General features: G+C 41.8%; 1 protein-coding gene across 6 annotated transcripts in view; it reads right to left on the minus strand.

Moving 5' to 3' along the window:
* Window positions 1-22,101, minus strand: part of FAM204A (family with sequence similarity 204 member A) — a 36,058-nt gene extending 13,957 nt beyond the window's left edge. Inside the window, exons 1-7 of one of the 6 annotated variants that reach the window (XR_009252674.1) lie at window positions 21,493-21,717; window positions 17,016-17,257; window positions 16,129-16,216; window positions 15,958-15,988; window positions 15,697-15,796; window positions 4,760-4,849; window positions 3,385-3,431 (exon numbers count right to left, since the gene is read on the minus strand). Coding sequence is in view for 5 of the 6 variants with exons in the window: in XM_058697912.1 (XP_058553895.1) it covers window positions 3,385-3,431; window positions 4,760-4,849; window positions 15,697-15,796; window positions 15,958-15,988; window positions 16,129-16,216; window positions 17,016-17,257; window positions 21,493-21,604 (710 nt within the window). In the remaining variant the exon portion in view is untranslated. Of the gene's footprint in view, window positions 1-3,384; window positions 3,432-4,759; window positions 4,850-15,696; window positions 15,797-15,957; window positions 15,989-16,128; window positions 16,217-17,015; window positions 17,258-19,446; window positions 19,753-21,492; window positions 21,723-22,006 lie in introns of those variants that run through there. The other 5 variants (XM_058697912.1, XM_058697910.1, XM_058697909.1 and 2 more) reach the window with 5 other exon arrangements.
* Between the last annotated feature and the right edge of the window lie 240 nt (window positions 22,102-22,341).

The raw sequence follows: 22,341 nt of genomic DNA on the forward strand, positions 1-22,341 counted from the left end.
TTTCCAATGTCTGTGCCTGAACAGCAAACACTTTCCAGATGTTTTGCCACTCACTTATACAAGGAAAAGAAGAGAATTTTATTTTTTCTTGTAATCAGAATTCTGTAACACCACACTAAATAAGTTTAATTTATTTTACTAAAACAAGGCATTATATTTATATGGAAGAAAAGAAAAAAAAAAACACTTGAGGAAAACATTTCATCCTTACAAGTGATGAAAATATCCTGTATTTCTGAAGCAATCTCACTTGTCATAAAGGTAATAGGAAATCACACCCTTAAAATGGAAAATACCTAGTCAGTGCCATGCAATTCCCATTTCTAAAACAGCAGCATAACAAAACAAAGCACAAAAAAAGAAACCTAATATCCTCAAAGAAAACACACGTCTCTGCAGCTGGGAAGGCACATCTTCCGTGCTTTCTGACATGCGCCTTCAAACGGCAGAGAAAGGGAAGCTCACAAGCGATCACTGCTAGCGGGGAAGGCATCCCTCCCAAGTGCAGCATTTAAAAAAACTATATCCACTTCTCGACTGTCCAGGCTTTTCTGTGAGATTTAACGTATACATAGAAGATTACATAATCCACTACCTCATTCAAGACAAATTTTGGGTTTAGTTCGCCAGGTAAAGATGAAAAGTACAATCAAATAATGTTTTAAAGATCTGGTTTGGCAACCACCATAATAATAACCGTCCCAAAGATGAAAAGAATTCGCAGTAGATGCTAAACCTACCGGGTAAAGTATAATGAGAAACAGGATATTTACGTAGTCTCAAATTCTCTCCCATCTCTCCATGAGATATGTATTAATTACATATAGGACAACAGTCACGTTACAATAATGTGGAGAAACCTGGTGACACCACCTTAACCAAAAACTCAAAGTAACATCAAAAATTGGGACAGACAGATAACATGTGCCTCCTGATATCTTGCATTGAGAAGGACACAGAATCATTTCTGCAACACCCCTGCCAAAAATGCATGAGGAAACATCAGACAAACCAAAATCGAAGGACATCCTGGAAAATAACTGGCCTCTACTCCTCGAAAATGCTAATGTCCTAAGAAATACAGACTGAGGAACTTTCCAGATTAAAGAAGAATAAAGAGACATGACAACAAAATGCAATGTCCTAGACCAGGAAAACGAAACTGTTCTTTTAGCTATAAAGGAAATCTGTGAGACATTTGGCAAATCTAAATGAGGTATATAAATTAGAATGAATGGCAAAGCAAATGTTAAACGTTAACATCTTGGGTATCTGGGTGAAGGTAAATAGAAAATCTTTTCATAAACTTCGCAACTTTCTGAAAGTCTAAAATTATTTCAAAATAAAACTTTTTTTTTTTTTAAATCAAATGTATTCAACTCTTAAAATTTTAGCATGACTAACTTTACCTATGGAAAACATAGAGCCTGCAGTAAAGTAAATGCTTCTCTCCGAATCACCCTTGCCTCAGGTGGGGGTGCTAATGAACTGAAAAACCCAAAAACCAGAAAAACAGCCAGCCATGGATGGGTCATGTGGAGCCCACATTTTAATGCTGTAGACAAGGCCTTGCATTATTCTTTCTTCTGTTACTAAGCAAGGACCTGAGAAAACCTACTGACCTGGGGCCACTGGATGAGTCACGGCCAACTTGTTATTTGGTAGAGATCACAAAATAAACAACTCCTGGGTCTTCCAAAAGGAAGAATGGACAAGCACCAACCAGGGTACACCAGTCCGTCCCATGATCTTTGGGACAGAGGTAAAGATAAAGAAGTCTGCAGTGTTTCTGAAAGCAATCAGGAAGCCACACCCTAAGGCCCTGCTTGTCTTTATTAGGCTGCTATCCTTAGCTTTACTGCAACCATACAGTCACCTCGGAGATCAGCCACACGCTGACAATATAGCATTCGCTGGAGAGCAAACAGGAACAAACACCCACAATTTTTAAAGGGCTTCAAGAGACACGTGCTCAAGCACGCGTCACAAAATGCACTTTAGTGGTATATGTTAAGCACCGGTTCTCTAGGGAGCCTTGCTTCTGACCCAAGTGAGAGATTCAGAAAAAGCTGCCAAAAGCTTCCACACCTACCTATTTACAGGTGACCAAGACCAGTGATTGGTGTTGCCGCCCTAAACACCTTCAGTCTCTGAAAGTCTCTGCCACTTATGTCTTCAGCCACTCCTCCCTACCTCCATCATGTGTCCTACTGTGTCCACCCCTCCCTCCCCTTGCAGCCATATCGACTTTACTCTCTTCCAGCCCCATAAGCATGTCCCTCCCCACCCTCCTCTGACATTTCACGGTGGACTCCCCCAAATTTGGAGATGATATAAACTACTGATATAATTTGCTACATTGTGTATATTTGCAGGCTACCCGAGACGCTTACCTACTACCTCTAACAACAGCTCTATGGAAAACAAAGTGCCAAGTGCCAAAACAGAACCAACAAACACTAAGTGCTCGACTGTCGAACAGAATTTTAAAGACGGTCTTTCGACACACAGCTGATTTGTAGAGATAAGTGCCAAGTACCTATCAAATTGAAGAAGCCACTCTACTCACTGCCAGCTAACACTTAAGTCCAACTGAAGTTGCAGGACCATTCAACACACTATCAAATTCATTTCGTTAAAAGGTTATCCCTGAATCTTCTATTTGAAAACAGAGTGATAAAATGCTATTCTATCCAATGAAGGCTATAATCAATAAAATCAAAACACGGCTACTCTAAAGATGAAAGAGAGCAAATGTCAAACTTGCAGCACAAGAAATATAAGCTGGGAAGGGAAGAATGAATTTTAACAGAAAAAAAGGAAACTGATTTTTTTTAAACGTCGCTTTTTTTTCCCTAAAGTTTTTCTTTCTTTTCTCTTCCTTTCTTCCTTCCTTCCTTCCTTCCTTCCTTCCTTCCTTCCTTCCTTCCTTCCTTCCTTCCTTTCTTTCTATGTTTGTTTATTTTTGAGATCAGGACCTGGGCCAAAGCTGGCCATTCAATCGACTGAGCCACCCAGATGCCCCAAAATGTCACTTTTTGAAAGGCTGCATAACTGCCATTTATGCTGCTTCTTACCTATGTCCCAAACTCAAGCTCAGAACTTCATAATTTCCTTTAGATTAGCCGTTAATAAATAAATACACAGACACATTATAAACAGAAGTATTTAACGTGACAACTGATTTTAAAGGCCTATGAGAAAAAAAGGTAACTTCTGAATCCCTAAGCCTCACTTCTGAACTTGTTCATTTCCCTACATAAAAACCCAAGATACTTATGGCCTGTAGCCAAGAACAGAAAACAAACCAGCAAACAGCCATCAACAGATTGTCTGATACTGGAAGACAGAAGGGTGAGATGGTATTTCCATAGAAGAATTTACCGAAATAGTAATTCCATCGTTAATCTCAGCATAGAACAAACGTTCACCTGCAGGCAAGTAAGAAAGAACAGCACATGTGGCCAACAGTTTACAGAGATGACCTATGATGCTGCCTATGTAATTAAACAGCAGGGAGTAGAGTTTAAGAATAAGGTGAAGTTGGGACGCCTGGGCAACTCAGTCAGCTAAGTATCCAATTCTTGATTTCAGCTCGGTCGTGATCTCATGGTTCGTCTGATCGAGCCCTGAGTCGGGTTCTGTGCTGAGCGTCGAACCTACTTGAGAGTCTCTCTCTCCCTCTTCCCCTCCCCTGCTCATGCGCTCGCTCTCTCAAAATAAATAAACCCTAAAAAAAAAAAAAAAAAAAGGCAAAAGCAAAGAAAAACAAAAACAAAAACAAAAAAGAATAAGGTGAGGTAAGTAGGCAGCTTACCCAAAATGGGAAAGGTACGGTCGATCTTTTTTCCCCAAAGAGGACAAAAAAGAACCACAAAACAACACTAGCAACAATAAAACATACGCCAGTATGAGCTCTCAGCTCTTGCTTAGTGACACCTGACAGCAATTCCCAATTGGAGAAATATTCCCCCCAAAAGGTGCAGGCCAGAATCTTCTGGAAGCCTTGTGTACTTGGAAAAAGAATATGCGATATATCTAATAGTTTTATACTATAGACTATAAGTTTTAAAAAGCTGAAAATTATTGGGGCGCCTGGGTGGCTCGGTCGGTTAAGCGTCCGACTTCAGCTCAGGTCATGATCTCACGGTCTGTGGGTTCAAGCCCCGCGTCGGGCTCTGTGCTGACAGCTCAGAGCCCGGAGCCTGTTTCAGATTCTGTGTCTCCCTCTCTCTGTGACCCTCCCCCGTTCATGCTCTGTCTCTCTTGTCTCAAAAATAAATAAACGTTAAAAAAAAAAAATTAAAAAAAAAAAAAAAGCTGAAAATTATTTAGGGCTGAGGGAGAAGTTCAGAATATGCAGTAAGAAAGCGTGTGGGGGAGCGAGGGCCAGAAGAACGTTGAGAGATGTGGCGCACAGCTGGCCTCAGGGAGAGTTAAACTGAATTAAAGATGCAAATGGAAAAAGAAAGCCAGTCTTTTCATCATAACTGGCAAAAAGCTCTCTGAAACCTAGGTGAAATCTAGGGTTGAATATCAATCATGGATTATTTCCACCACAAGTTTCAAACCAGAATGATTTAAAAACATTAAAGACAAAAGTAAAACCCAGCATTTCAGCATAAGTGGCAGAATAAGAGGGAAGAAAATGGGCGGAAAAGAAAATCTAAGATCAAATATTTGAATACTGAACTTACTCATGATCACAAAAAGAATGTACATTTATTTTAGAAAATCTGCAAATACCAGTTTGACTCACCTCTCGCGTGGCCAGCTGGTTGCTGAGTTCCTCCGCCTTCTCGATGTCCCAGTCTTCCACAGCCTGGTCGATGCTCTTTTCAAGGCCGGACTAGAAAGTAAAGAAACCTAAAACTTAAAGGCAGGAATGAAAGGCAAACATTTGCCAGCAAAGACTATGTCACAGGACTACGCCGAACACGTTGCATACTTAGGTCATTTAATTTTCACAGTGAGCCCTGTGGCAGTCTGTACCACTCCCATTTACTGAGGAGAAGGCCCCGCAGAGAGATCATATGGCTTTTTCGAGGTCCGATAACTTTTTTTTTTTTTTTTTTTTTTTAATTTTTTTTTTCAACGTTTTTAATTTATTTTTGGGACAGAGAGAGACAGAGCATGAACGGGGGAGGGGCAGAGAGAGAGGGAGACACAGAATCAGAAACAGGCTCCAGGCTCCGAGCCATCAGCCCAGAGCCTGACGCGGGGCTCGAACCCACGGACCGCGAGATCGTGACCTGGCTGAAGTCGGACGCTTAACCGACTGTGCCACCCAGGCGCCCCGAGGTCCGATAACTTCTTGAACTAAGAAAGAGGAGATGCCAATCCAGACTTCTGTGACTTCAAGGACTACGCTTTCCCTTACTAACCATACAATGCTAATGATAATAATGGTTAAATCGACGGCATGCTTATTATTATTACTGGCTTAGTACTATAAGAAAGCTCATTTACCCTCACAACAACTCCACAAAACAACACTGCTTTCCTGTTTTGAACACGAGGAAACAGGGAGGCCTCAGACTAAGTAGGCCAAGGTCACAGAGTCTGTAAGTGGTAAGGCCATCACATGAACCTGGGTGTGCCCAGAGCCTGTGTTCTCAACCACCCCTTTCCTCTGCCTCTTTTCTCTACTGCCCCCTCCTGTAGCCCAAGGCCCTCCTTCAACAGCCCGTCTAGTCTCTGACCAGAGGGATTAAGCTGGATATTAAATACAGGAGGAAAGTTACATACCAGAATGATTTTACTTTCCTATGGAAACGTATGTATTTACCAGCTGAAGATGCTTTAGGAAACGATAATTAAAATTTTCATGGGATTACCAAACAGACGAGGTAGGATTCATCACACATTTATGGAAAGACGCTTAGACTTACATAATTGAGTTTTAGCTCATGGAAACAGTTACTACGGAAAATTAAAAAATTTTTAAATGGTCTAAGACGTTTCTCACAAGAACGTTTTGCCCTAACAATGGCTTAGCGCATGTGTCTTCCATGTTTTCAGTTCCCGACTTCTCCCTCATCTCGTAAAGGGGACCCAGGAATGCCTCCTCCCGTCAGCCAACTGCTTGATTATACCCATCAACGAGGAGAAATTTTGTTCCTGTGCAGCCTCTGCTGAAACAAGACTTAAAAATGCCCACACATAATCTGCGTAAAAAGATTACAGAACACAGACCCAGGAGGTTATCACCAGTGTCCCTGCTGAGTAAGGATCGTTCTTCCACACAATCCCTCATCCCACCTAAGGAAGGACCTGAGAGGATGACAGCCTTTTCTCTTCCTTGCTCCCAACTGCAGCCCGAGACCATCATTCAATAGCCCTAGTCCCTGAACCCAGGCCAGGTGGCTCTCCTGTTCTTTTCCCATGCGGGTCCTACGATCACTGGTCGGTCGCCAGCTATTCTTTTTTGTATTTCTGCAGAAATAGTCTCCCATAGTCCTTCTCCTCATAGTCCAAAAAACATGTTGGACTCACTTTTCCAACGTCCTTCATCCTCAGGGACCTCTAACTAATGTCCCACCCCAGAGTCCATACTCTAGGCCGGGGACACTTCAAGTGTGGTCTGTGCACCAGTTCAGGTCTGTGAATGGTGCCAGTCCATGAACTGAGCTTGTGCCAGGATGCAAATCAACTACATGCCTATACAGTTCTGACTTTTTTTTTTTTTTTTTTAGGGGAAAGGGATAAGGGAGGAGGACAGCAGGACTTTCTCAAAAAAGAAAGCAGTACACGGAGTTATATTCAGACATAAGCTCTGTATCTCCTGGAAGACCAATACTCTGAATAGGCTTGCTCTGGGCCACGCACTACACATCACCTGAAAGCTCCAGTTCCAAAGCTTTACAATCTGGAATTCTCTCTGAACTCAAGATTCTGTCCTTCCACTTATCCCAAGTCTTTGCAGCCAGTGAACCTGCCTTGTCTTCGTTTGTAACCCCAGTCCTGGCACCACTGTATTTATTCCCGCCGTCCTCCAGCCCCTTTCTGGATTCTCCTATCCTCCCTCTCTTACCTACAACCCGTGATTAATCTTTTCAAACTCTAAGCCAGCGGTTGTCAAAGTCTAAGTCTGGACCAACAGCATCAATATTACCCAGGAACCTGTTAGAAATACAAATGCTCTGAATCAGAAACTGGGATCGGGACCCAGAAGTCCACTGATGCTAACTAGGCCCAAGTTTGAGAATCACCGACCTAAGCAATATTTTTAATTTCCTCCAACATCTTACTTTGTTTTGGCCATTCCCAATCACTTGTTTCTATCACTTTAACACCTAGGTGTCTCAGCAGTGGCAGAGAAAACCCAATAACTCAATTCACTGGCTTCTACTAAAAGTTGTTTTTCAAACTTAGCTGAGTGGGCGCTGAATTCTGCCCTTGAGAGTTCCCACATTCCTCTAAGAAATTGTTACTTTCTTTATTTTTTCAAATCCCCTCAACCCTACCTCCTTCCTTCTCAGATTACAACCCCACCCTCTACTTCATGGGAGGCTGAGACAAGGAGAGAAGGGGAAGAGAAGAACCAAAGGTACTGGATGTTCTGTGTCCTTTCTACAACCCTCCCCTCATCCAACCTCACAAGGTGAATCTTCACCCGCACTGTCCCCTGGCCCTACGGCCTCCGAGAAAGAATCATCTCTTTCCAAAACTCACCCCACCACCTGTGCTCATCACAGTCCTACCTGCTTACCTGTCATTCAGAAGCCTGTGTTTAAATATTCTCCTCTCTCTTTTCTTCATCTTTCTCACCCTACAAACACACCTGTCCACCCCATTCTGGACCTGGGGGTGGACGGCATGACACAGCTTGCTTTCCTTAAACTGATTTCTTCTTAGGCTGGTACTTCATTTCTCTCTTGTAAAACAATGTATCAGTTGCCTCATGTCACCCCCCCCCCCCAAATTCCATCCTCCATTCGTCTGGTCCACATCCTTCCCTGAAACTTGCTCCCTCTACAGTCACAAATGACACTTTGTCCTCCTCCTATTTGATCATCTACTATGTCAACTATATCCTTATTCTTAAAATATCTCCCCAAATACCGACCTTCAATTTCCTTGGAGGCCCTTCATCTTCTCTTGTTGAATTATAACTCTAATTATAACAGTCCTCAAGGTTCTGTGATTGGTCCCCTTTTCTTCTTACTCTTCCCTCTTCTCAGTAACGTACTCAGTGCCAGGGCTTCAATTACTTCTTATAAGCTGCTCTCTGTATCTCTGTGTAACTCAAACCATCTGAGCTCTCAGCTATACCAAGATCTACACCTCCAGCTACTTCCTAGTTACCTTCATATTGAAGCCTTGCAAAGGTAGGGTCTCCAACTTTTTGTTATGCCTAAAACCAAGTTCATCACTTCCTTCCCTGCTTCCCCCTTAGAGATGACCACCCACTGAGTCACCCCTAATAGAATCCTCGGTAATCTTCAGTGCCTCCAATCCTTCGCTTATTTTAACTCTTTTTGTAGGGTATCTCATGCCACCTTCCTGGGCTTCTTCAGGGCCTCATCATCTCCTGTTTGGAAGATGAGAACCCTCTCCAATCTAGGCTTCTATTTTTCTAAAGTAGAGATACCATGTCATTAGTCAGCTTGAAAACATGATCGCTTCTTTATTCCTTTCTATTGCACTGAAATCCCTTCACAATAGGGTCCCCAAATGCTTTCTTAACCCTATCTCGGGCAATGCTATACTTCCCAATCTCTGGTCACATTTACTATTCTTATATGTCCCCTGTGCCTCTGATGTGTTTCTACTGGAAAAATCTTAACCGTCCTTGTACATCTCATGGCGAATGTCATCGTCTCCACCTTTGCAGGTTCCCTCACCAGTACACACCCACCGATCCTGCTTCACTCTGCCCCGTGCCCAGTACCTAAGTGCCTTCCGCACTGCTCTCGCCACTCTCTTCAGCACTTGTGGGTCCAACACACTACAGTGAGTTGTGGGTCTGTCTCCCCAGCTGGGTTCCAGGCTAAGGACAGACATGTGTGTCACTGGCGTGGTGTGTCCCAGCACCCGGCCTGGTCTTCTTACATGTTACTGGGTTAATGATCACAGTGCAATAATCCACGGTTGCATTAATACTGAAAGGACGCCCACCCAAGGGAGGAACATTTATCCACCACTTGGACAAGAAAATTCCACAACAGTAATATTGGGGTATTAATACCCCAGTGGTTTAAAAAAGAGTCATATTTTATGGTACTTATTTATATATAAATCTTTCCATTACTAGAATATTCGTTCCTTTAGGGCGTGGAGAATACCTTCTCCATCTTGGACTCCCAGGACTTAGCACAGTACCTGCCTCTGGACCTTCCTGTTTACTATTTTTACAGTATAAGTAAAGCATTTTATTTAAGAAATGCTAACACAATGGCCTAATGGGCACTCCTTCCTGAACAGATTAAGTATCTCCTCAAACAAGTAAGAAAAGAAAATACTAACAGCAAACTCCAGTCTTCCCTGTTCCACAAATTCTGGGGGAGCCAGTGATCTCAACCTTTTATTTCAACAACCTGGTCACTAATAGCATCCATTCTTGGGCCTGTCTGGCTTATTCCACTTATTAGCTCTATGTATTTCCCTCCAATTCCACAGGCTTCCTAAGATTAGGTAAGACCTGGCTGCTGCACTCTTTTCCTCCAGAACCTGAGTAATCATACATCCATGAATAAAAAGGAATCCATTCTACTTCTTACCACCAATACCTTGAATAAACCAATGATCCACTTGTCAAGTCATTTTGCTGCATCAACTTGCTAACTTACGTCCTTTTGGTTTTTATAGAACCACCCTTTCCAGTTAACATCACAAGGGCAGAAAACAAGGATATTCCCCTCCTCTAGAAACTTACATCAACTGCTGAACTTGTAAGTATAATTTTCACTTAAAAATAAGTCAGCTAAAATTATAAATCTATTGCTTCGCCATCAACCCACTCCCATTTCCCCAGCCATTCCCGGCACTGGTGTAATACAGTAGACAGAGACTGGAACAGAAACCAGGAGACGTGGCCACGGCTCCGGGCAAATGAGATTTCCCTAAAGGAAGGGTAAAGCCTTGGTTTCCTTAAAGAAAAAGGGACGACTGGCTTGATAACCCAAATTCTCTCCTAGAAATAAAATTCCACTTACATGTTCAACTTTGTTTTTAGCTCTTTTAAGTTTTGTTTTTTTTTTTTTATTCAACATATTTCACTAGACAGAACTGGGATTTTTTTCCTCCCTTTTCTTTTTTCCTTTTTCTTTCTTTTCTTTTTGACAGTTTATTTAAATAAAATATAATAGTGCCATTTGGCTCTGAAAAATCTCTGATTCTGTATGCACACCCAAACTTTCTGCTTCTATAAGAAGACATTAACATTCCAAATACACTCGAAATGCTTCACTTGTGGAAAAGCATCCTAAGGTAAAATATTTCCACTATGTTAAGACCGTAAGTTAATAATGGTTTACAAAGAACATGGCTGGTGAGGTCAGACCCAGAGTTCAAATCTGAGCTCCTCTACTTACAGCCAAGAAACTCTGGGTGATTCCTAAATCTCTACAGGTTACAGTCACCTCACCCTCACAAAAAAAGTGATACCGGAGTCGCCACAAGTTTATGGTAAGGGTCAAAGAAAATATATGTAAAATACCTAGCAAAAATTTTAGAATGTAGCATCATTCGATAAAGAAGCTGGTCATATTATTTTATCTAAATCAGGGTACCATTATTAAAACCAAGATAAGGCTTATTAGCTCTGTATGGCTACAGACCTCATCACAAATCATCAAGGGCTCAGCCCCAAGCATAAGACCCAAGAATTCAACGTAGAGTCAGTAGGTAGTCTCATGAAGTAAGATTTGAGTATTAAGGCTTTTACAGTCTTAAGTTGGACCCGAGAGTACCTTTCCTGGAGTCGTCCATGATGTCTCTCACACCACAGAAGGTGCAAGGAGGCACAGAAGCACTGATGACTCAGCAGGGCCTAGGTGTGCTTCTAAGATGCCTTCCGGCGGGAATCAGAATTTAGCTGAAGATATCTATACCTCAGTACAGACCAGTTAGGGTGCCAATTTGGCCACAGATGGAAAATCATCGAAGGCCGGTATCTAACAGGTCCCCAAAGAGGCAATAAGTAACCTCTAACTAACAGTTTTGCTGCAGATGCCAAGAAGGCAGGATGACAAACATCAAAGAAACTTCTGGGTACTAGGTTTAACATTAAGGACCAATCCTCCATATGTGCATATGCACAATCTCTTTAACATGTGATTAAGACTCCTTCAGTCAAACTGCACAATATATTTCTATAAAAATGTTGCTGTTAAATATTCATTTATTTAGATAATATATTCAGTTTTTAAAGCTGAATATAAATGAATTGTCTGCTACAGTTTGTTGTACTCTAATTAGACCTAAATATCTAAGGGAAAAAAAATAGGTGATCTCCCCAAAAAGAAGTGGGGGGGGGGGGAGGGCAGAACTAAGAATCAGTGGTATTACCTTTATGTATAAATCATACCTACTTAAATTATTTAAATCAGATAAATAAAAACAAAGTTGGACTATTACTTAGGAAACATCTAGATTTGAGACCAAATGACTTTGGTTAAAGTCTCATTTCACTTCTTACCTGTTTGTTTTCTTACAGAAAATCATGCTAGGCTTTAGTCAGTCTACATTATGAGAATACTGGCCCCACCTACACACCCCCACAGGGATCAGCTGGGGATCAAAAGTAATGCTCTGTAATGAATGCCAGTGGAACAGTCACGCGTGGCGCCTCTACACCTCTCCCCTCCAGTGCTACCACTTCTGCCCCCTCCGCACCACTACCCTTCTTCCTCCCTCCCTCCCACTCCCTCAGGGCAGCTGGCTTTTTATATGATTTGTGTATTGGAGTTCCATGTAAGATTCTGATTGGGAAAAGCATTCTGCTAAAAATAAATAAATAAATAAATAAATAAATAAATAAATAAATAAATTGGAAAAAAGATACACTATACAGGAACTGTTTCCTCTCATAAACAACTAAAAAAAAAAAAATCGGACGTTGTGCAATTATTCTTAAAATTATTAAAATTTAACGGATTTTTCATGCCAAAAAGTATCCACGAAATACATATAAAACTACTTCAATAATGACTGGTGACTCATCAAACTGATTCAACTAAGGAATATTTGAGATTTTTATAATGAAGTTAATGAGTGAAATTTGTTCTAAAGAAATTTCTATATAGATTCAAAATAATTACGTTATGATTACAGAATGGTAAGTCCCAGAACTACTTCCAGAAACACAATTATAGCTGCATTTAATACAAACTACATTTTAAAACAGCTTTGGATATTGGGAATACTACATTTTAAAAATACAACCCTTTCTGCAATGTTAAGAAAACAGGTGATGGCAGTGTCATAAATACATATAATCGGTTGAGCCACAGCTTTAGCTTGACAGTGTTCGAAAAAAGAAGGTAGGAAGGGAGGAGGAGAAAGAGAGAAAACTGGGGGTTGGTTGTGGGGGGGGGGCGGGTGCGGAGAAGGATTGCACAGTAGACACAAGATTAAGAAGTCTGTTCTGTTTTACATTCTTGAGGATGGACTGAATACAGAATAAAAGGGCTCTCTCACATATGGCAAAAGATCAGCCTCTGCTCCAGAGAAATAAAATAATGGACTAGAAATTCATGCTAGTTTTCTCCAAACTGCATCACAGATTTTCATGAGCCTCTCTAGATTTCTAGCCTTACATTTCTTCTTAGCTTTTATCTTGGCGCCTCCAGCATGGACATTCTTCAATGTCTATTTCTTCTGTTGGATTCACAGTAGACTTTAGCATGAGCAAAAGGGGTGCGTGTAAAACAGTGAAACAGGATCCCAAACCGAAGTGCAAACCTGCTGGCGTGCAATGATGCTAAACTACCAAGAGAATACGAAATCTGGCCTCACTAAATCTTTTCCTTTTATGCTTACATTTATTTATCGAATATTGAGTGCCGGCAAAATCCTGGCCAGATGCAAGTCTGGCCAGCACCGGTTTCCTTGTTTAGAAAAACGCCATAACTTTCTTAGTCAGATGTCGCTCATATAGAGGATGTCTACCATTAACAAAACCCAAACTCATAAAATAGATCACTGTTTTTAAAATGATGCTTGACTTAAAACTTCTTTTCCTAGAACACATCTAACGTATAATGTGAAAGAGAAGACTAGTTCATAAAACTGAGTCGTTTAAAAGATTTTGCACAAGGAATCCTAGTATTCATAAGGCTCCTCTACACAAACCTCAAATTTTTGACAACGAATGACAGCCATATCTGGCCCATATCAAGAAGGGACAATTTCGTATATAAGGTAATAATAACAATCTGATACGGAGAGACTTTTAAAAAAAAATCTCTCAAATTTTCTACTCTTCAGAACAGTTAAAAATTTTAATTTAAAATTTAACTTCAGAGCCCTAACTTCAACTATGAAACTCGTTTAGACACTCTAAAGTCAACAGTTATGAAAAAACATAACAAGTGCTATAATTAATTGAAGATCAAAGACCACCTAATTCAGGAGTAAAACTTCAAAACAATTTCCTATGAGAAGCAACACTGAACCATCCCTTCCCTCGAAAGAACAACCAGCGGTGGGGACTCTGCAGGTCGACCAGAGCCCGGCCCACCACCACAGCATGACCCTCCTCCCTCGTGCTGTAGAACAAGCTTATGCAGTCGAGAGCATCCTTCTCACAAAACCAGTCCTCCCAGCCCACCACAATCACAGGGGTCCAGAACAGGACGACGACACTTTATTTTTTTTTAATTTTTTTTTTTCAACGTTTTTTTATTTATTTTTGGGACAGAGAGAGACAGAGCATGAACAGGGGAGGTGCAGAGAGAGGGAGACACAGAATCGGAAACAGGCTCCAGGCTCCGAGCCATCAGCCCAGAGCCTGACGCGGGGCTCAAACTCACGGACCGCGAGATCGCGACCTGGCTGAAGTCGGACGCCCGACCGACTGCGCCACCCAGGCGCCCCAGGACGACGACACTTTAAAGTGCCGACCAGCGCTTCTGCGGTGAAGGCAGACGACTGAGAATGGGGTCATAAAGCCTGGGTTTTCATGGGATTTTTTTTTGTAGGCATTTAAGCACTTCTGCATCTGCTTGAACATTTGTGAAAAAGAGATTGCTCAGAAGCAGCAATGATGTAGGAGAAAGTGATCCTAGTTTCAAGTCCCCAGTGCTCTAGAACTTGACGGCAAGAATTCTTAGCAAAGCTGGAATCAAAAGGTTTACATGCAAAGTTCTGCTGTCAGTTCCTTAACGCACGTGCCCTCAATGATGCAATACCCCCCAACGATGGGTTTACAGTCTGAGGTCTATTTCACAAGAAATATTGATTAATCAGTAAATGGTAATGGTCTCTGTGTACACACAGTGATCTACAGAAATGATTCACCAAGGAGGAATCTGTCTACACAGGCAGGATACAATATACCTGGGCTTCAACCAGGCAGGCCCCTGAGCCTCTAGCCCTACCATTCAGTGCTCAGTTTTCATGCTCCTGGAGTCCAGGATGTGAATATATAAGTTACTCACTCATTCAAGACTCTACTAAGGATTCACATCATCTATAGACTGAGGACGTCCAACTGTGTATCTCCAGCTCAGATTGTCCTGAGTTCTTGCCTCATTTTACCAACCGTCTCTCTATTCCTGCCTGCTCATACCACCCATGCCCTGAACTGAACTTTGGACAGAGGCCACCCTAAATCTTCTCCCCTCCCCAGCCTTCCCATGTTCGTAACTAGCATCACTATTCATACCACTGCTGAAGGTAACACTTGAATGGCTCTCTTTCCCTCCTCACGCCCCAAATCCTCTCTATCACTTCACAAGCATCAGAGGCAAATAACAAATACTGCCAACTCTCCTTCTACAGTAGACCTCAAACCTGTCCACTCTTCTCCATCTTCTGTAGCACCATTCTTGTTCAAGCCACCGTCCTCTTGTGCCTAGAAGAGACTCTTACCTGTTCTCTTCTTGCCTACTTTTGCTGATCCACAGTCTATTCTCCACACAAGAGCAATCTTTTTAAACACAACTTCGATCATATCACTCTCTTAACTTAAAACCCTTGAATGACTCTCAACTGCACTGTAACTAAAACCCAATTCCTTACCAGGGCCCTTAAGGTGCTTCATGCTTTGGTTCCTGGCTGCCTGCCTCTCCAATCCTATCCTGGGCCACTCTCCTCCTCGCTCACTCCATTCCAGCCAGGCTGACCTTCTTACAGTGACTCAAATGTCCCATGATGACTCTTTCTTCCCCAGGACCTTTACGCAGGTTATTACCTCTTCACGAGAATTCTGTGTACAGATGGTTCCTTCCTATCCTTCAGGTCTCAATGGAATGGCATCTTCCAAGAAAGGCCCTCCCTGACCACCTAAAGTGGGGTATCCATTTTAAATTTCTTTACAACAATCCTGTTTACTTCCTTCTTAACAGACTTTTTTTTTTTTAATTATTTATAACTACATATTTACATGTTTACCTAGCATCTTGTTTGGCACACAGGAAGTGTTTTAACTTTTTCACTGAATTCATTACAAACATTTTCAAATTACAAGCATTGCAATTTTCAAACATTTTCTACTGACTAATCTAAGAGGCCATAAAAAAAATATCTTACCTTGTCAATTTTTTTCTTTTTAACAGGGGGGTCAAACCTATCATTGATTCCAAAGTACTGAGTAAGCTCCTTCCACTGGGCTTCACTTGAGGTCTGGGCACTGAAAGAAGAGACAAGAACTCATTTTTAGTGTTTTTAATTGGTCACCACAATTACGAACTACAGAAACTAGTTCCTATGTTTCAGAGGTAAGTAGTTCAACTATTGGTAAAGGTTTTACAAGACTGTCCAGAGTAGGCGAACATTTTAAATTCTACCCACCTTTGAGACTCTTCTTCATTCTTCAATTTACCTGAAAAGAATTCATAAAGTGTCAATACCTGAGTATTCATTTGTTATTTCAAAATTATGTTTATTAAAAATTGTTGAGCTCAATTAGTCACAACTTAACATTAGCACTACTGACAACTAACTTGAATTAAAACAAAGCACCTTTCCTGGAGCGTTTTCTTTTCCTTCTTCTGAATCCTGATGCTGAGCTTTTCTGTTCAGAATGTTTTTTATGCAATTCTTGAAATTTCTATATAAAAGTTAAAACAAGAAAAACAAGAAACAAATACATCTTGAAGCAAGGCACATATTCAAGAAATTACAAACATGTTACGGATTAAAAATATATTCTAGCATAGGGGCGCCTGGGTGGCGCAGTCGGTTAAGCGTCCGACTTCAGCCAGGTCACGATCTCGCGGTCCGTGAGTTCGAGCCCCGCGTCAGGCTCTGGGCTGATGGCTCGGAGCCTGGAGCCTGTTTCCGATTCTGTGTCTCCCTCTCTCTCTGCCCCTCCCCCGGTCATGCTCTGTCTCTCTCTGTCCCAAAAATAAATAAAAAGCGTTGGAAAAAAAAAATTTAAAAAAAAAAAAAAAAAAAATATATTCTAGCATTTATAAAAATACAAATTTAACGAAAGGAGTTCAGTTCTTCTTGAGATACTCTATTCTCTAAGACTCCTTCACAATCTGAGTTTTTATCTTCATCTATTTCTACCTAAGTCAATCTGATTATCTGAGAGTAAAATTCAATGACTCATACAGATGACAAAGAGATCAAATTAGGATAGAAACTCATGTATTATGTTAGGCAAAGTAGCTAATCCTACCAGTTTTTTTCTTCCTCTTTTTATAAAAAACAAAATAAAAATGAAAGCAAGTACCTGAGTGGCCAACGGGTTGACCGCAGACCCACAGAGTACTCTGAGTCAATCTTCCCTACCTCTCATCTCCCCAGAACACAGGCGTTCTGACCACGGCAGAAACACACACAGGAGCATGCACAAACACACAGGCACCGGCTTCAATAAGAACACATCACAGAGAACCTACATTCCACATATTTAAGGGAACTCCAGAGGGGCACTCTTCATAGGCATTTACATTTGCCTCCACGTCGGGTTTTGGTCCATCTGTAGGGAAATCGGAGATCTCTGTTTTTGTAATGGCCCCATCTTCGTTATCTTCCTGTAAGTTAAGTCCAGAGTTCTTTAATGGGGCTTCATCTTCAGAATTCAACTCAATATCACTTTCATTTAGGCCAGGAGGTAGCAGCCCACTCCACATCTTTTCTTCTAAAGGGAAAAAGATGAATGTAGACATACAAAGTAGAAATGGAAAGAAATTTAAAACCCCAAGAGTCTAGCAATTATCCCAATGGTTTGGGAACAGTCCACATATGCTTTCCTTCTTTTAATCTAAAATGGGATGGGATGTACCTTCCGTATTAAAATAACTGAAATCTTTGCTTGGATAAATTCTTTTTTGTCTTGTTTAAATCTGTTAAGACACACCTACAGATGAATGACTTAAAGAAAATAGGACCTGGATCTCTAATATATGGATAATTTTGTCTAAAAAAAAAAATAAATTCAGTAAAAGCATTCATTGTTCAAGAATGTTAAGGGTCTAAAAACATACACTCACACAATTTAAGATTTATAATATTGCATTTCAAGCTAACACAATTAAAGAAAGAAACTAAAGTCGGATTTTCACCAGTATTTGAAATTGGAACTTTCAGGGGACTTATTGTCTAAGGAGTAGAAGAACAATTTTCAAAGGAAAATTTTTAGGCTGCGCAGGTAGTTTGAGGAAAGCGTGGTGGTAAAAAGAATGTCCTAGTTTTTATTTTTACACTGTTTGCTAAAATAATACCAAATGGAGTATAATCCTAACCATTTAATAAAAACATATAGCTTTTTTGAATAAAAATACTGTATTTAGGAAACTAGGGTGAAAGTTCAGGATAATATTTATCATTAGCTCTATGGCCCATTGGTAGAGAGAATATTAACTGCTGTTAAGTTCATCAAGTGATTTTTAAAAATTGGAGTTACAAGCATTTGCTAAAATTATGATAATTGAGCACATTTTCACTACTAATCTCCTGGCACAGTCTATTCTAGCATACATATTCAGTCAAAACCACTTGGTTCAAAAGATGCCTTAAAAAAGAGAAGTTGGTTGTACTGCTCATGGTTTACTATCAACTTCAAGGAATAAATAAAATGCAAGGATCGAAATATTTTTTGCTGAGTTTTCTGCCTCCTATTGTGATCAACCTAATGAGAAAACCATCACCATTGTCTCTGAGACAAAAAAAAAAGCATTACGGATTTCGCACTAATCTGAATAACGGATTCTTGATAACCTTTAAGGACCTCCTCCTAGGTCAAAAGAATCAGATCTTATTTCTGGCAGTTTGGGTGCAGCCTCATCAGTTGTTAGCCCTCTGAAATAGCCTCACCAAAATACTCTTTGGGTTTTTTAAGAAGGGATCTGATAGCTAACTGCTCCAATTATAATCCTCATCCCACCACACACCAGCAAATCATTTTCACCACCTTTGACCCGCAGTTTTTTTCTTCTGTGATACGAGGATAATTATATTGGGTACAGGGTTATTCTGAGAATTAAATGAGATAAGCTATGAAAACGCTCACCACAGTTTGGGAGGTTCTAGGGGCTGGATCAATGCTAAGCTCTTCTTGCTATTAGTATTCCTGTGACCACACATTACATTTTTATAATTTCTATTGTGGGTGGCGACATTCACAAGGTAGGTAGTTTTGAGGTTTCTAAGGTGGAGGTGCATTCGCTGCATTGATACAAGTCATTTACTTCCCAGATTTCCACCATCTAACAGAAATTTCTATAAAAAATACTGGTGTCTGGTTTCCTGAATGGAACAATAAAACCAGAAGCAGGAAGATAATGGAGCCCAAGTTTCAAGGCTCCTCTTTTGCACAGCTCGTTCGTTCCAAAGCATTATACCTAATTTTCTATTTAGAATCTGTATTCCTTTTCTTAAGGAGGAGACCCAAAATTACATAAGCTCCAAGCCCCGTAAGGCCTGGATCCATCCTAAACCTGACCTGGGGGTTTTCATAGTTGGAATGGGTAATAGATGCTTTGGTAGCACAAAAGACATCACGTGAAATATGCCACTATTGAAAAATGGACGTTATGCTATCAACAAAAATATTTCTAGCGTTCTGAGGAGCAGACGGAGGGGGAATGATAAAAAGCACCAACGTGACTTTGCCGCTGACCTATAATATACCTTTAGGCTCATTATCCATTTCAGAACTGAAGGACAGTAACAAATTTCAGATTTAGCTTTCTTAGCACAACTGGGGCTCTATGTTTGAAGCCACTGTTTCTCTCCCCTGTCCACAGCGTCTTGTGCATGGCCACTGTGTGCCAGGCACTCTTTAACACATGGGGACAGCAGTGTACAAAACGGGCAAAGATACCTAACCTCGTGGAGCCGACACTCTACACACACGGCAAGCCTCTGTCCGTCAGCAGCCAAGTACGACTTGGCCCACGCCGTCAGCTGTGGCTGCTAAGGAAAGGCAGGTGCAGTTTTTCCACTAGAGCACTACTTTGGCGTCCCTACAGGGTGGGTCTACGCCTTGGGCATCCAAACGTGCCTCACGCTGGGGAGCACTGTCAGTTGCCCTGGAGTGGCCTTTCCCCGCCGGCTCTTCAGCATTTTTTGATCACTTTTAGACTTCCTCACAATCATCTGTTTTTAGTGCTTGTTGATGTGGCATTAAGGGTTGTCTTCAGGAGGACACTGGCTGGTGTGATAATTCCTTGTGTGTGCCCACAGAGAAAAAAAGAAAAATCAAAATAAACTTTAAATACCAGATTCGACATCCAAATCCATAAAACAAGACAAAATTCAAATAACGCACGTTTCTGAACTCGATTCCCAAACATCTTTAAAGGGATGTTCAAATGTCTGTGCCATTCTCCTGTGACTGTTTAAAACATTAAAAAAAAAAAAAAAATAGACAGAGGGACAGACAAAGGCAACTCGACGACCACCGACAAGCACAGATAAGTCACTGAGGAGCCTGCAAGGTTGAGCTGTCCACGTGGGCAGCAGCCGAAGTGTAAATCAGCCAATATGAAGGGGCTGCTTCGCGACTTGCTTTGGGTTCACGTTTGAAAACAGTCTTTAAATTCGTAGCATCTATATGTCATTCACACGCTTCCAATTGTACTACGTTCGGCCTCCTGTTACCCCTGTTTTGGCTGCTCCGAAAAGTGACTCTCTAGTTCTTTGAAGCGTCCCTCACCCCGTGCCTTATTTTAAAGCAAGTCATTCCAAATTACCCTTTCAATGTGAAATCTACTCAGCCCTTCTCAAGAGACGTGATATACGAGTCAGAGGCAACACTGATTAAACCCCAATACCCCAGTAGATAAGGTTTCTCTCTTCAACCCAGCCACCATAGCCAAGATTTCTAGTTTTCAGTAAGACTGCGTGTCAGACAAAACACCGGAAAGATGCTCTGGAGAAAGCAAAAGGGACTCCAGTTACAACACAAGAAACAACTAGAAAGAAAAACAAATCAAGTCAATGCTATATATGGCATATAAACAATGTGACAGAAACTCTTTTCCCGTTAATCCCTACAGCAACCTTCCACTAGGAATTACTATCTAAATCCCTTTTAAGGTGAAGTAACTGACTTGTCTGATGCATTGTGACCTGTTTGTTTTAGAAAAACAGAACTGTATGGCTTCAACTCAAAAGCTTTTGGAGGGCAGAGTCTGAGCAGTAATATATTCCTGGAGACAAAGATTTGAGAGTGTATATGAAGAATGACCTTAGCCTGTAATTCTGTTATCATTTGATCAAGAAAAAATTTTTTCTCACTCTTTAAGTGCAGAAAGTTATCTAAGATTCTATACTAACTTGTATACATAAAACTCACAGTCAGAGGTGTGGGTAATAATGTCAAATTTTCTGGAAGATCAGCAATTGCCTGTCACCAAAACCCAATCTGAGCAGTTTAATGGGTAAAGGTCTCCCGTCTCTGATATTCTGGAATTTCAATTCCACTGTCACTGTATGAAGCTGTCTTATTTCCCGTATTTTATATTCAATTAGACATAACCACAGAAATCTGAATTTTGTCTGATCTGAATCTAATCTTGACTTTTGTGTAACACTCATAAACCACCATCCACCATCAATGTTAAAACAATTTGCACGATAATCGGTTTCTGTGACTTGGAATTAGTTACTTAACAACAACACTTTTAAGTATGCATCAACATTCAGGTTCAACTGAATCAGAGGCCTGACTTCCAATTTAAGGTCCCAATCCGATTACCCAAACTATTTAGCAGGACTTTGTACGTATGCGTATGTTTCAATGCGAGGCGGTATTTGTTTAATCCAGGCCTGGAAAACACGTCCCAAGACCCTGCATGGAAAAGACTGACCGTTAACCAATAACATTTGGCGGCTCGTTTTTAAGTCGGATGCCGCCGTGAGAATACTTACTGCAAGAGGGTGGCTCTAGAAAGGTACACCTCTTCCTGCAGGGCGGCACCACCCCGAGCTCGGCAGGCTCTCCGGCGGCAGGGCCACGCTCGGATCCCCAAACGGGAAGCATCCCATCCCGGGCACAGAACTAAGCGCCGCACAATCGGGGGCAGGACGTCTAGCCTGCTGACACTGGCACTAACAGCAGCTCTTTCCCCGGGATACAGCAGTTGTAAACAGGAGCCTGCTTCCCCGAAGGAAAGCCTCTTCCCCCCCTCTCACTTCGGGGTGGGACGGAGAACCCCTCTGCCACCAACAAGCTCGGGAAGGCGCTGCGACGCCCCTTCCGAGCAAAGCAGAGACCAGCCCCACCAACGCTCCCGTGGGCCCCGGCGGGGGCTTTGCTGGCTCGGCCGTGAGGCTGTGAGGCCGCCCATACTGGCTCGCCCGCTCCCCGCACCCGGCCCTCCCGGACCCGTCTCGTCAGAGCCCCGGCCGGCGGAGAGGCGGCCCGGCGATCAGCGGTACTCACCCGCCAGGAGCCGGCCGCCCGGCAGCCATCTTATGACCCCGCCAACACCGCGCCTTCTCATTGGCTCCGGCATCTCGGCCAATGGGCTGGGGCCGTTCTGGCCTCGGGGTCGTCATGGCAACCGGCCGCGATTAGCTCCGTTTCGAAATCTATTTGCAGCAATGGATTCGTCTCTTTCTACTTCTTTTCTCTTACCGTTTCCCCCTTTTCTTCTAAACGTTTTTAAAGGCTTTGTTTTTTTTTTCTTCCCCATTCCCTGCTGCTCACTGGTGTTGGGGGTGAGGAAAGTATTGGCTTAGACTTTGAACTAAGTTCATTCCCCAAGGAGGGAGGTG

The sequence above is a fragment of the Neofelis nebulosa genome, chromosome 13 (assembly GCF_028018385.1).
Source record: "Neofelis nebulosa isolate mNeoNeb1 chromosome 13, mNeoNeb1.pri, whole genome shotgun sequence".
NCBI classification, from domain to species: Eukaryota; Metazoa; Chordata; class Mammalia; order Carnivora; family Felidae; genus Neofelis; species Neofelis nebulosa.